Source organism: Artemia sp. Qi Xiang Cuo, chromosome 10, assembly GCF_049724085.1.
Source record: "Artemia sp. Qi Xiang Cuo chromosome 10, ASM4972408v1, whole genome shotgun sequence".
NCBI classification, from domain to species: Eukaryota; Metazoa; Arthropoda; class Branchiopoda; order Anostraca; family Artemiidae; genus Artemia; species Artemia sp. Qi Xiang Cuo.
Window position 1 is genome coordinate 12,663,780 of NC_142803.1, and position 14,906 is coordinate 12,678,685.

General features: G+C 34.5%; 1 protein-coding gene across 1 annotated transcript in view; it reads right to left on the reverse strand.

Moving 5' to 3' along the window:
- Nucleotides 1–457: 457 nt before the first annotated feature.
- The window catches only part of LOC148947488 (N-alpha-acetyltransferase 25, NatB auxiliary subunit-like), a 63,692-nt gene continuing 49,243 nt past the window's right edge, over nucleotides 458–14,906 (reverse strand). The window contains exons 4-6 of the mRNA XM_089095907.1: nucleotides 4,375–4,538; nucleotides 2,737–2,912; nucleotides 458–507 (exon numbers count right to left, since the gene is read on the reverse strand). Of these exons, the coding sequence (XP_088952033.1) occupies nucleotides 458–507; nucleotides 2,737–2,912; nucleotides 4,375–4,538 (390 nt within the window). The remainder of the gene's footprint in view (nucleotides 508–2,736; nucleotides 2,913–4,374; nucleotides 4,539–14,906) is intronic.

Below are 14,906 nucleotides of genomic sequence, written 5' to 3' on the forward strand. Positions count from 1 at the left end.
CTGTCGGTTTGTTTGTTTACCTTTTCATTTTTGTTTTTTTTCTTCTTTATATTTTGTCTTTCTTTTTTGTCCTGTTTTTCATTTCTTATAAGCTATGCTTTTGAGTTGAATCTAATTAAATGATTATTTTTTATTTTTAAATAAATAAATGAAAATTGTAATTAATTATAGCATATTATACAAATTGCACTAAATGTGTTCTATTAACAATTACATCATCGTATGGGTCTCATAAGTCTGATGAGCTCCAAATCCACCACCTAGAATATTAATAAATTAACAATTAAGGATATAAATAATTTTACGCTAATTGTATCATATTATATTCATTGTATTAAGTTATATTTGTAATCATATAACCTTACATTTTCATTTCAATATTACATTATTGTATAACTATATTATAATTAAATTGTAGTATATTATATAAGTTATATTGAATGTGTTATATTAATAGTTACATCATCGTATGAGTCTCATAAGTCTGCTGAACTCCAAATCCACCACCTAGAATATTGATATGTCATTAATAAAGGATATAAATAATTGTATTATATTATATTAATTGTACTAAATTATATTTACAATCACATAACATTATATCCTTATTTTAAATTACATCATTTTATAATTATATTATAATCACATCGTAGTGTATTCTATAGATTGTATTAAATGTGTTATATTAACAAATGTACCATTGTATAGGTCTTCTAAGTTTGATGAGCTCCATATTCACCACCTAGCGTATTAATATAATAATTAAGGATATAAATAATTCTATGTAACCGTATTATATCATATTAACTTTATTAAATTATATTTGTTATTATATAACATTATTACATTTACAACCTTAAATGTAAGGTAGCCTAATGTCTATAGTATCTATTATGTATATAAATATATGTAGCTAAGATTTGGGAAGTGGAAGGGTGTGGGGGTGTCCACTTCAAGGCAAACGATACTGCAATAATAAAAGTATTTTAATGTTCTTAGCAACTTTTATTAATCCAGAAAAGGGAGGGTAGGGTGAAAATGGGTAAATCACAGGGTACGGCTTTGAATATTATAATGAGCATTGTGAAAATAAAGATGTTTTTTTTAAATGGGTCGAATACCAATTTTCACGAACAAGTATATACGCCTCGAGACATCGAGGGCAGCAGGGCTCGAAACCCCTCTCCAACCCTTGCGTACGTTCCTGCCCGCAATCAACAACGTTACGTAGCAAGTAATAACGTTGCGGGGTCGAAAAAAAAAATATATACAACACAAGAAAAGGCCTTACCCTCGGAGGTTTCCAGGCTGAAATTAAATCTTAGCTCGAGCGCTGCACGGGTCAAGCTAGGCTTCTCTAAGCCTGGTGCTTGTTACCTTCAAACTAAAGCCGTAGAGTAAAAACTCAGCTGAGGTCATTATAAATGACCTCATATAAATGACTCATAAAATATAATGACAGAATATAATGACTCTTATAAATGACTTCATATAAATGACAAATAAAATATAATGACTCATAAATGACTGTACAGTGACAGAATATAATGACTCTTATAAATGACTATAAAATGACAGAATATAATAACTCATAAATGATTCATCTAGATGACTTCATATAAATGAAGTCATTATAAAAATGACTTAAAACCTTTGGAAAATTTGTGTGATATGAAAATTAAGACTCTCAAGTCTTAGATTAAGTTTTTCTAAGGAGACTAGCACCATATACTATGGATTTTCTTGCATTCTGAAAATGCACCGACACACTTCTTAGCAATAAATGGAGCACTAGGTACTTAGTTATTTATAACCATAACATAACCATTTCTAAATAAAGCATGTTCAAAAAATGTCGTTTTCTGGTGTTATCACGATTTCTCCAAAAAATAAATTTGCGTTAATAAAAACCAGACTTTGGGATTTTAAAAAGAAAATTCTTTATTAGTTAAGAAAGGGGTTGATCTGCTTTATACTATTTAGGGGGAAAATAACATCGAATTTGATGTTGTTCTAAACTGGCAGTTTGTTTTAAGATTAGATTTAACCGAAGAATAATCTAATATAGATAAAAATAGACATAAACTCAGCAAAATGGCACAGAGAGGTAGGCCAAGGAAAAGAAGCAAAGCTAAACCATTGGATGTAATCTTTGTCACGGTGCTAGAAATGCTCGATACAGAAAGAAAAGAACTATTCTGTCGAAGAACCGTCGACAATTCGAAATTTAGTTGACTATCGGCAATCGAATTACAGCAATCTTACACCCACATCATGGCGGCCAATGATGAATCAACCTTGGAAGCACAGGGCTACCTCAAGGCCTAGCAGTCAAGACTGTTACAGCTTAAAGTTTCTGCCTAGACACGATGGATTCCAAAGGGAGAGGCAAGGCCGTAAACAAAACTTTATAATTCTTATTTTCGAATTCAGAGGGTACAAAGTGTAAGCTAAGTTCAGTGGAGGGTCAAGCTACTAATATTTGAAATTACATCATTAACTGAAAAATGGCGGTAAATTGCCACAAGTAAGAAGGTTCACGAAGATGTGAAATATACGGTGAATGCAAATGTACTCATGGTTAGGTCTTTAGACAACTATTCACATTGGATTCACTACTATAAAATATCTACATGCTGCAAAGTTGACCCGTAATCACCATAAACTGCAAAAGGGACAACAATACCAACAACTATGTCCAACTTAACTACGAATATAAGATACAACTATGCTTACCCAATAAAGTATAGTATTTCACGAGCAACAATTTGAAATGATGGTTAGCAGGTGAAACATCCAGGCCGTAGTGGAGAAGGATTATTCCTTGAAGCAAATAATCCTCATTATGGCTGGACTCTAGCCAACAGTCGTAAAGGAGGTGTGCCGCAAGGACAAGGTAGGTATCATTTGGTCTGAAAGAAATAATCAGTTTATGCTCCGCTCAATCCAAATATCAACCATTACTATGACGAACTCTGTCAGAATTTATCCACCTAAGGCTGAAACACTGACAAACATTTCACCTCCACACAGTTCACCACCACTTCAAATTTCATAACCCTGTTTTAACACTTCACCATTCTGTTTAAACTGTCTGTCATAAACATCTCTTAAGAAATTCCAAAATTTTTGGAATAAGTGAGAAGGTTATGGAAATACAATAGATGAAAAACCCTACTGACTTTGGGTAGGATATTTTGTAGGAGCAGTTCTGAATCTGAGGGACCGTTGGACCAGTAAACAGAGCTGACATAATAGAATGAGTCACACGTTACGCTAAACCACCTAAACGATGAAAGTTCATGATCCGTTGGAAAGGAGATGATTTCTCTAGATACTAAGTAAAAATAGGAGCTTGGGAGGGAAAAAGAAAGAGTGGTGGAAAAGGAGGAAAATAGAAATGTGGAAAGAGAAAAAGTAATAGAGAAAAAAGAAAGAAAGACAGAGAGCGAAGAAGAGAGAGCGAGGGTGGGAGGGATGGAGAGAGGGAGGTGAAACTGAGGAGAGGATTGAAGGAGGAGATACATAAGACGGGAGGGAGATGTCGGGAGGAAGGGAAAGAGAGATAGAAAGATAGAGAGAGAGAGAGAGAGAAGAGATTTTTGAATGCACCATTCAAAGTTACGCTAGAAAACTTGTTCTCTACTTATTATTTCGTGAGTCATGGCTCATGTGAATTTCCAATTAAAACACATACGTGCATACATATACTACTTTCGTCTTATTTTTTGTTCTGCAATAAACCGAATACTCAAATTTACGAAGAAAAACTTCCATGTGTTGAATTTCCACTGATATTCTGAGTTTTCTCATAGGTTTGACATGGTATGCAACCGAATTTGTGCCCGTAAAAAAATTAAAGATTGAACCTACATTTAACATATGCAAATATGTACATATACATGTTACCGTGAATGTGCGAAATTCTCTTTTTTCTGCTTGGATTCAAGTAGCCTTGCGAGTCAGCTTTTTCAGTCTTACGCAAGCTATGATGGTGAAACTTAAAGTTAGGTTAGGTGACGTTAATTCAGGTTAGGCTAGATTTGCTTGGGTTAAAATCGGCTATAAATATCAGAAATGGATTAAATACCTAACTTAACCTAGCCCAACCTAATCTAATCTAACCTGTCATTATCAAACCTTGCATTAAAGTGAAAACGTTGACTGGCAACACTGACTAAATCCCAGGAGAGAAAAAAAAGGTATTTAGGACATTCACCAATTTCGGATATTATAAACATAATACAATCATTTTTATTTTGTTCTCCAATAAACCAAAATTTAAATTTATGGAGAAAAAATTTCCCCAGTCCACCACACTCCAATTTAAAAATTAGTTTTGCAATTTACCACTATATAAACTAGGCTACTCACTTTATTTCCCTCTGTGCTGATTTCTCACTGATATCCTGAGTTTTTTCATAGTAATTAGACAGATCTTTAACCCTCTTCTTCTTCTCTTCAATAGACATAAGGCTGTTTCTCCCAAAGTATCTGTCAAGCTCTAGGTACAAAAGATGCCGAAATACTTGAGATACCTACAAAATATAGAACCAGAGCTTATTGGTAAGGCGGAGAAAAATGAGGGTTTATATTCACACCCGATGAATGGATTTGCAAAATATCGAAAGATTTAAGAAATAGCATCTTTGGGTGTGCGAAACATAATGAAAAGTGGCTATAAGGTGTGACTGGAAGAAAATATTTTCAAGGACGTATTGGGGGGGGGGAGGGAGTCACCATTATCCGAAACTTCTGAGCTTCTTATTCAAATTATCCAAAAAAATCAGTTTGAAGTTATTGACCCCCCCCCTCCGACAAAAATTCTTGCGCACGGGCCAGAATATTGTTATACTACTAGACGACAGGAGAGTTACAAGTAAGTATACACTACAGTTAATTATATGTAAGGTAATCATAGGTAATTATAGATAAAAAAAACTCAGGGTAATTAAAGCTAGCGCTCTTTGTTTCAGTAGTTTGTTTTTGGTGTTGAAATGTTCTTTTTTTTGTTAATAGTCGTTATTATTTTGTTTGTTGCCATGGCCCTGTGGCTTTTTTGCAATTAATATATCATTGAACACTATAAATAAATATCTAAAGCTGAACTGTTCAGCCATGACAAAACAAAATAGCAAAATGTAAAGCATAGCATATATTATTACGTAACCTAACCTAACCTCGGTACCTCCCCCCCCCCCCAAACCCCAAACAACAACAGTTTAAATATCGTATACGCAATGAAAACCACGCTATGCATTGCATTACTCTATAGCGGTGTCTTGTATTAACCCGTCAAAAACGGGTTTTTCGTGGCTGTTTTCCATTGCAGCATACAAAAGAGTATGTTTAATACAGGAGTACCGATTGTTTCTCTGCTTTTTCTTCATACTGTGCCAAAGACCCGTTTGTCATTTTCAGATTTATTTCATTGAACATGATTTTCAAAATATAGAAATATACTTGGAGATAAGTATACGTTGCAAGGTAGCCTACCTGGTAAAAGATAGCGCAATAACACAGAATATTCAATCAAAAAGCAAAAATGCACGAGGCGCAACATTTTTTGAGTGAAAATGCACACCGAAGGGGGCGCTTAAAAAAAAAATTCTTAGAATAATACGTTGATTTAAAAAGTTCAGCGTACACTTGCCTCGAAAAAAAAACGCCAAAAATGCAACTAAAGAGGTAATGCTGGTGGAGACTAGCTTTTTCTTAAGCAACAAGTCAGTTCCTTAGGGGGTGTCCAAATGGCAACCAATGCCGTCTGTCAAATACACCGAGGCCCAAGCACTAAATGGACCAGATATTTGCGAATTTGGACCAATACTTTCAAGCATTTCATTTTTATTCGTTTATTGATCTTTGTGCATGAGTTTTCTAAAGAGAAACCACAAAGCCCGGAAAGAGAAGAAACAATAGAAGAGATTAATAAAAATGACGATGAAGATACAGAAGTAATCAAGACAATGCTAGGAGAATGGGTGTTTTCAAAAATGACAACGAGTAATGATAAAATCAAAGTCCTATCGAACTATACAAATGTTTTTATCCCCTCCACTCAAAAAAAATCCTTCCACCATACTCTTTCAATACAAGAGGATTTTGGGTCACAACTTTTTTTAGAGGCGTTTTAATTTTCTGGGAAGAATTTTTCTGATAAACATACCCCCCTCCCCCCCTTAACTGAAATACCAAAAATATACAAACAAGCCAAACTCTTTAATATTCTGAAAAAATAACGCCTTACTGGCCAAAAAATCTTTTTCTTTCGAAAAACTAGTTCCAGAATACTAAATCATAAATACTTGACCAAGACAGAATCTACTTAAGCCGTAGGGATCAGTTTATACTCCTATACCCCACCCCCACCCCGTCTCAAAGTCAATCCTCTTTTTTGGTTTTTTGTCTTCTTTTTTCAGTTATAAATTTTTGAGTTTTGAAAAGCCTATTTTCATGCTAACTGTTCCAAGTCTTTTCTTTGAAACCATCCAAGCGAAAAAATTGAAGTAAATTAATTTTGTTGCTTTGAAAGTGGTAATAAAAGCCTTGCTATAAAGTTCAGCTTCTTACAAAACCATTTATCAAGCTCCAAAAAACAATCATTAAATTTAATGATGAATAAAGGTAAAAATAATAAATTTTAATTTTAAAACAAATTCATTTTATAAATGGACTAAAAAGTAAAAAATAATTTCTACGTTATAAATACATGAATAAGCTAGGCTTTAATTGAGGAAAATAAGAACGAGCTAAGACGATCAAGTTATGTAAAGTCTAATCTGTTTTGCGTCTTTATTTTCACTTATATTCATAGATTTTCGATACAAATCTTGTACCTTTAAAAAATTTTTTTAAATGAGTTAGAAAAGTATATTTTTTTATTTTCGACGTCTTAGTTTTCTCTAGACTCAGTCGTCTCACTATCTTAAGATTATTTGAAAAAACTACGTTTTCTAAAGAGTTAAAGAGGCTGAGTCACAAGTTCGAACCTTAAAACATACAGAGATTAGGAGGTGCAATTGAGGGGCTGCCACCCCCCAAACCCCCGCTTCCGTATATGAAAGGGGCTGTGCCCTCCTCAACGCCGCGCTCTCTAAGCTAAAGTTTGACTTTCTCACAACTCTTTTTTTTAAACAATAAAAACTTTAGCGTAGAGAGCGAGGCGTTGAGGAGGGCAAAGCCCCTTTCATATACGGAAGCAGGGAATTGGGGGGCGGCAGCCCCCCAACTGCACCTCCTAATCCCTGTACATTTTAAGGTTCGAACTTGTGACTCAGCTTCTTTGACTGTTTAGAAAACGTAGTTTTTTTCAAATAATTTCTGCACGTTTTTGTACAGTTTATAAGTTATTATTGCTTGACTAACTGTTAGCTGATTATTTGAGGAGTTAAAGATGGGGGACTGCCTCCTCCCAAACCCCCCGATTTTGAAGATTCTTGTGTTAAGGCTTTTAATTTCTGAATACTCAAATCAAATGCACAGTAAGATTTTTATCAGCCGCCCCAGGCCCCATGTTATCAAAGCAGTGGAGACTTACCTGTAACCTGAAGGCCGACAGTGATATTCTTCTGGAGACGCCTGTTGAGCCGAAGGATTTAATAGATTGGATTTAAAAAAGAAACTGAGTTTCTTTTTTAAACTTTAAATTCAATATATAAAAAAATTTCTCTGACGGAGAATCGAACTCGGATCTTCCGCCTGACTGTCAGTAATAGCGACCACTGTACCACAGAGACATTAAATTATTTTTATTCTGTGCGATGTATTTTTGACGCAAGCAAATCCCCACAAAACTTGATATTTGGTTTTTGAAAAACAGGGAAGGAGTGATCGGATTGAGTTGAAATTTTAAGGATAAGCTCGCAGGCCCCAGGAAAGCTTATCCTCTAGATTTCAGCCCGATCAGACAACGTTAAAGGGGGGCTGTGGTGGGAAAAATTAACATGGGCTCTTATAGGAAAACGAGGTTTTTCATAAATGTAAATTCGGGGGATAATTTTTTCGGTCTGAAAATATCAAAAAGCCCTAACAGGTCGAATTCCGCTTCGAATGAGTCCTCATTCACACGGATCTGTTGCCAACTGTGGCCTGTAGGCGAGGCTGATAAAAAAAAGAGAAATGAACATTAAGTGGCTATATTTGGTTTTTGGAAAACAGGGAAGGAGTGATCGGATTGAGCTGAAATTTCGAGGATAAGCTCCCGGGCCCTAGGAAAGCTTCACCTCTGAATTTTAGCCCAATCGGACAACGTTAAAGGGGGGCTGTGGTCGGAGAGTCGAAACTTCCGGCCCACTTTTACCCATGAAGATAAAGTCGGAGGGGGGTGAAATTTTGCATGTTTCTTAGTTGGAGCCTGGGCTACAAAATGCAATCACCGCTGTCTCTCTGCGACCGCTAGGATCGGAAATCGCTTAACATTGTAGTGGGTCGCCTCTTTATAGAGGCACAAGTGTGCCTCCTTGACTAAAAAGTGATTGGAAAGTGTATAAGACAAAAACTTGTTTCGTCTAAGATTCGAACCCAAGTTACCCCAGTACCGGGCAATTGTTCTTACCGCTACGCTATCAAGTCTCTACTTGCTGTTGTTTTTTTTAACTAATATGTTATCCTTTTTGCTGTGCCCAATCACACGTTTATATTGTTTTATTTATGCAGAGCGGAGTATACAAGAGAGGGGAATTTTGATGTTGTATTATTTCAATCTCATCAGAAGTGTATATGATGACAAGATTTGGAAGTCATTGACCATTCAGAAGTGGTCAAAAAATGAATAACAAATTCAACAAATCAATATGAGAAGAAGAAAAAAAAGCGACAAAAAAGGTCAGTGAGTCGAGGAAAACGAGTACAAAGATTGATATGCCAAGTCCATTTCAGGGTCTAATTCATTTATTTTCCCAATTCTTCCTCCAATTATAAAAATACAAGACCTTTGACTCAAATCTTGTACATTTTTAGGCTTTAAACTAGGGCCCCTCAAAATTAAGGTTTTTGAATCAGAATTTAGACTACAACTTCAAACATGTCGAAGTCGATGAATATAAACGAACTCGAATTCCCGTAACTTTTGAACGGCTTACACCTGTCATGTAGCTGATACTAATCTAAAGTAAGCTTTGGGTTCTGAGTCTAGAGTAGAATTAAAAACACTTCGGAGTCGGTGAAAATAAACAAAATCCAACCCCACTCACTTTCAACCAGTTTATATCTAACTTTCTAAGGACTAAAGACCTCTCTCTTAAAACACTCAAAACTACAATACATCCTTTATAAGACGGAGTCCTAGTACCATGTTTATACTATTAGGAATCATTGTCCATTTTAGGAGTCAGGGAAACAAAAAGAGCAAAGGTGGGAGAAAGTTTGCACTAAGATTTTATGGTGGAAAACAGGTGGAAGACAGTTCTAGTTGACTTTTTAAGAGTTAAAAGACATCCGAAGGCAACTAGCCCCCCCCCCGGCATAAGGCTTAAATATTTTATTATTCATTAATTGTTTCCCAGAAGAACTTAGTATGGGATGGGTGGCCGTACAAACTTTGGAGGGGGCTCATTCAATCGGAAATAGTAAGTTCTAGTGCCCTTTTTAAGAGTCAAAAGTGATCAGAGGGCAAATACCCCTGCCTCTCCCCCCCCGCGCCTTTTTTGTCCAAATGCCTCCCAAAAAAAGTTTGAGATAGACATTTAGTTAAAAATAGTTCAAAAATTAGATAACAAAAACTCCACGACCGACACAAACCCCCGGGCCCCGGGACAGGCGTTGTAAGTTATGCCCAAGGGGCATATAAGGTTCTTATGGAGGGGGTGCCCGTATAAAATACAGAGTGGGCTCATTTGATTGACAATTACAAATTATAGTTTACTTTATTAGAGTAAAAAAAGATCGGATATAAACTAGCCCCCCCCCGCGCCCTTTTCCCCCAACCCATACAATAAAAATATTAGATAGCCATTTCATTAGAAATAATTCGAAAGTCAGATAATAAAAACTCCGGGGTTGACACAACCCCCCAGAGCCCTTGGGCAAGTGCTCTAAGTTATGCCCCAGGGACACATAGTTTTTATATAAGGAGTGGTCATATAAGCTTCAGAGGTGGCTCATTTGATTGGAAATGGAAAGTTCTAGTTTTCTTTTTATGAGTTTAAGTGATCGGAGGGTATCTATCCCCGATATACACCCTCTTTTCCCCAAATGCATCCGATCAAAATAGCCAGTTTACTTAAAATAGTCGAATGATTAGATAACAAAGCTTCGGGGTCAACATCCCCCCCCCCCATCCCGGAGACCGGGTTAGCACTTATGCCCGGTCGGCATCTAAAATTTTTGATGGACGAAGCTGTCGTATAAACTTTGGGGGGGCCTCTAAATGATTAGAAATTAAAAGTTATAATTTCGTTTTTTTTAGATTCAAAAGTAATCCGATGGCAAATTGCCCCCCCCCCTCCCAGCCCTCTTTTCCCCAAATACATCCAATCAATTTTTTACATAGCCATTTTGTTCAAAATAGACCAAAGGTTTTACAATAAAAACTCCAGGGATAATACATGCCCCCAGAAACCGGGGGCAAACGTTGTAAACAATTATGCCCAAGGGGCATATAAGGTTTTTATGGAAGGGATGGTCATATAAGATTGGGAGGGAGCTCATTCAATTGTAAATCTGAACTCTAGCGCCCTTATTAAGAGTCAAAAGAAATCGGAGGGCAACTAAGGTTTAATGTAAGAGGTGGTAGTATGAGCTTTAGAGATGGCTCATTTAATTGGACATTGAAAGTTCTAGTTAGCTTTTATAATTCTTCAAAAGTGATAGGAGGGCATCTACCCCCCTCACGTCCTCTTTTCTCAAAATGTATCTGATCAAAATTTTGAGATAGCCGACGATTTATCGTTTGAAATAGTCCAACGATCAGATGAATAACTACTCGGGTTCAAAATACCCCCCCCAGACCGGGGGAAGAGTTTTAACTTATGCCCAGAGGAAAGTAGAGATGCCCTAATATCTCCCACCCCTCACCCCTGCTGCCACCAACAACTTTTTTACATAATTTATGTCTGTTTGTTGTCAGTGATAATGAAAAAACAGGAATTTTCTCACTCTGATGGATTTTTTCTTCGATGGTTATGTTTGTTGGTCAATTTATTTGATTTTTTTCATGGATGTCAACATCGATTTATGTCTGTTTTATAGTTCTTGTCAGTGAGAATGGAAAAACAGGAACATTCTCACTTGAAAAACAGTAATTTTTGTCTGTTTTATGGTTTTTGTCAGTGAGAATGGAAAAACAGGAACTCTCTCACTTTAATGGATGTCAACAGCAATTTATGTCTGTTTTATGGTTTTTGTCAGTGAGAATGGAAAAACAGGAACTTTCTCACTTTAGAAAGAAAAACTAGCAAAATTGATGTTTTTATAGGCCAAATGAAGATACTGAAAAAACAAAGCGAATATTTCGAGAGGACAGTCGCCTCTCTTTTTCAGCGCGAAACGAAACAATGTATCAATAAAAACCAAAAATTAAAAGAATTAAAACCAACTACCTAACAGCCATAAAATCGAGTTATTCGCCAATATCCGTGATTTGCACAAAATCCAAAAAAAAATATGAACTGCCATCGACGGATACTAGCGAACAACTGACAAAGGAAAGGAATCAATTCATTCACTCGAAAAAACAAAACGAACCAGTAACTAAATAAGTTGGAAAACTATGTCATTTGATTTCGGATTTTAATTAAGGCATTTCTTGCAGACACCCTTTGAGATCTAAGGGGTTGTTCACGTGTTTGATTAGATAACTGGGAAAGTGGTTCAAGGTTTATTTCAGGGATTACTAACGTATCGGCTTCTCTTTTGAGAAAACCGAAATATGACTCGTTTATTCTTAAATCACCGGAATCTCTGTTGTAAGCTAGACCTAAATGTTGGTATTTATAAATTTCAACAGCTTCTCTATAGTGCTGGGCAATACCTTTATCATGCGAAATAAGACTAGCTTGATTAAACAAAATAGTATGGTCTGGTTTTTCAAAAATGCGCTCTGCAAGGGCAGAGTAAAAATCTTCTGGTTTTTTTCGCTTTTTAAGAGCATTATTCATTGAACTAGAATGCTGGGTTAATCTATCTGTTAGTCGCTGATTAGTTCTTCCGATATACCAAAGACCACACGAACAAGGAATTCTGTAGACACCGGAGTTTTCACCTATCGGGATGGGGTCTTTACCTTGATAAATTTGGGAGCTGATAGTTTTTCTGGGTCTATAATAAGTGTAAATGTTATTTTTCCTTAGATTTTTTGAAATTTGGTCTGAAATCCCTTTAAAGTAGGGGAGACCAAGATAAACTGAATTTTCACTTTGATTTGTGTTTTCTGTGGAACTATCTGATAATCTTTTAATGCGTTTTGTAATTACAGAATTTATTAAACTAATTGGATAACCATTCCCAAATAAAACTATCAGGTCCCAAATTTATCAAGGTAAGAGTTTGATGTTTTACCTTTGAGTTTCAGTTAAAGTTCTAGTTTAGTTTAGTTTTAGTTAAGAGTTTAGAGTGTCTTACCTTAGAGTCTTAGTTTAGAGTTTTTGTTGAAGATCTAGTTTAGTTTAGGTTTTAGCTTAAGAGTTTAGAATTTTAGCTTAGAGTTTTTGTTAGAGTTCTACTGTATTTTAGTTAAGAGTTTAGAGTTTTTAGCTTAGAGTCTTAGCTTAGAGTTTTTGTTGAAGTTCTAGTTTAGTATAGTTTTAGTTAATAGTTTAGAGTTTTAGCTTAGAGTCTACCTTAAGTTCTGTAGGTTTAGTTAGTTTATAGTTAAGAGTTTGAGTTTCCTTAAGACTTAGCTTAGGTTTAGTTCAATTTAGTTTTACTTAAGAGTTTAGAGTTTTAGCTTAGGGTCTCATCTTAAAGTTTTTTGCTAGAGTTCTAGTTTAGTTTAGTTTTAGTTAAGAGTTTAATGTTTTTAGCTTAGAGTCTTTGTTTAGAGTTTTTGTTGAAGTTATATTTTAGTTTAGTTTTAGTTTAGATTTTTAGCTTCTACTTAGAGTTTTAATTAGAGTTCTAGTATAGTTTAGTTAGCTAAGAGTTTAGAGTTTTAGCTTAGAGTCATAGCTTAGAGTTTTTGTTAGAGTTCTAGTTTAGTTTAGTTTTAGTTAAGAGTTTAGAGTTTTACCATAGAGTCTTAGCTTAGAGTTTTTGTTTTAGCTTAGAGTCTTAGTTTAGTTTAATTTTAGTTAAGAATTTGATGTTTTACCTTTGAGTTTCAGTTAGAGTTCTAGTTTAGTTTACTTTTAGTTAAGAGTTTAGTGTTTTAACTTAGAGTGTTAGCTTAGAGTTTTAGTTTGAGTTCTAGTTTAGTTTAGTTTTAGTTAAGAGTTTAGAATTTTAGCTTAGAGTCTTAGCTTAGATTTTTTGTTAGAGTTATAGTTTATTTTAGTTTTATTTAAGAGTTTAGAGTTTTTTTATTATAGTATTAGATTAGAGTTTTTGTTGAAGTTCTAGTTTAGTTTAGTTTTAGTTAATAGTTTAGAGTTTTAGCTTAGAGTTTTTGAGAGAGTTGAAGTTTAGTGTAGTAATAGTTAAGAGTTAAAGTTTTAGCTTAGAATCTTATCTTAGTTTTTTAGAGTTCTAGTTTATTTTAGATATAGTTAAGCGTTTAGAGTTTTACCTACGAAACTTAGCTTAGAGTTTTAGTTTAGTTTAGTTCTAGTTAAGAGTTTAGAGTTTTAGCTTAGAATCGTAGCTTGGTGTTTTTAGAGTTCTAGTTTAGTTTAGATATGGTTAAGCGTTTGGAGTTTTACCTTCGAAACTTACCCTAGAGTTTTAGCTTAGTTTAGTTTTAGTTAAGAGTTTAGAGTTTTTAGCTTAGAGTCTTGGCTTAGAGTTTTTGTTAGAGTTCTAGTTTAGTTTTAGTTAAGAGTTTGGTGTTTTACCATAGATTCATAGCTTAGAGTTTTAGTTAGAGTTCTAGTTTAGTTTAGTTTTAGTTAAGAGTTTAGAATTTTAACTTAGAGTCTTAGCTTACAGTTTTTGTTAGAGTTGAAGTTTAGTTTATTTATAGTTAGGATTTTAGAGTTTTAGCTTAGAGTCTTAGCTTAGAGTTTTTGTTAGAGTTCTAGTTTAGTTTAGTTTAAGTTAAGAGTTTGGAGTTTTATCTTAGAGACTTACCTTAGAGTTTTAGTTTAGTTTAGTTTTAGTTAGGAGTTTAGAGTTTTAGCTTAGAGTCTTAGCTTAGAGTTTTTGTTAGAGTTCTAGTTTAGTTTAGTTATAGTTAATAGTTTAGAGTTTTAGCTTAGAGTCATAGCTTAGAGTCATAGCTTAGAGTTTTAGTTAGAGTTCTAGTTTAGTAATAGTTAAGAGTTTAGAATTTTAGCTTAGAGTCTTAGCTTAGAGTTTTTGTTAGAGTTCTAGTTTAGTTTAGTTATAGTTAAGAGTTTGGTGTTTTAACATATAGACTTATCTTAGAGTTTTATTTTATTATAGTTTTATTTAATAGTTTAGAGTTTTAGCTTAGAGGCTTAGCATAGATCTTATGTTAGAGTTCTAGTTTAGTTTAGTTTTAGTTAATAGTTTAGAGTTTTAACCTAGAGTTTTAACTCTGAGTTTTTATTAGAGCTCTTGTTTAGTTTAGTTTTAGTTAAGAGTTTAGGGTCTTTAGCTTAGAGTCTTAGTTTAGAGTTTTTTGTTGAAGTTCTAGCTTAGTTTAGAGTTTTAATTAGAGTTCTAGTTTAGTTTAGTTATAGTTAAGAGTTTAGAGTTTTAGCTTAGAGTCTTAGCTTAGACTTTTTGCTAGAGTTCTAGTTTGGTTTATTTTTAGTTAAGAGTTTAGAGTTTTAGCTTTGAGTATTAGCTTATAGTTTTCGTTATAGTCCTAGTTTAGTTTAGTTATATTTAAGAGTTTGTAGTTTTAA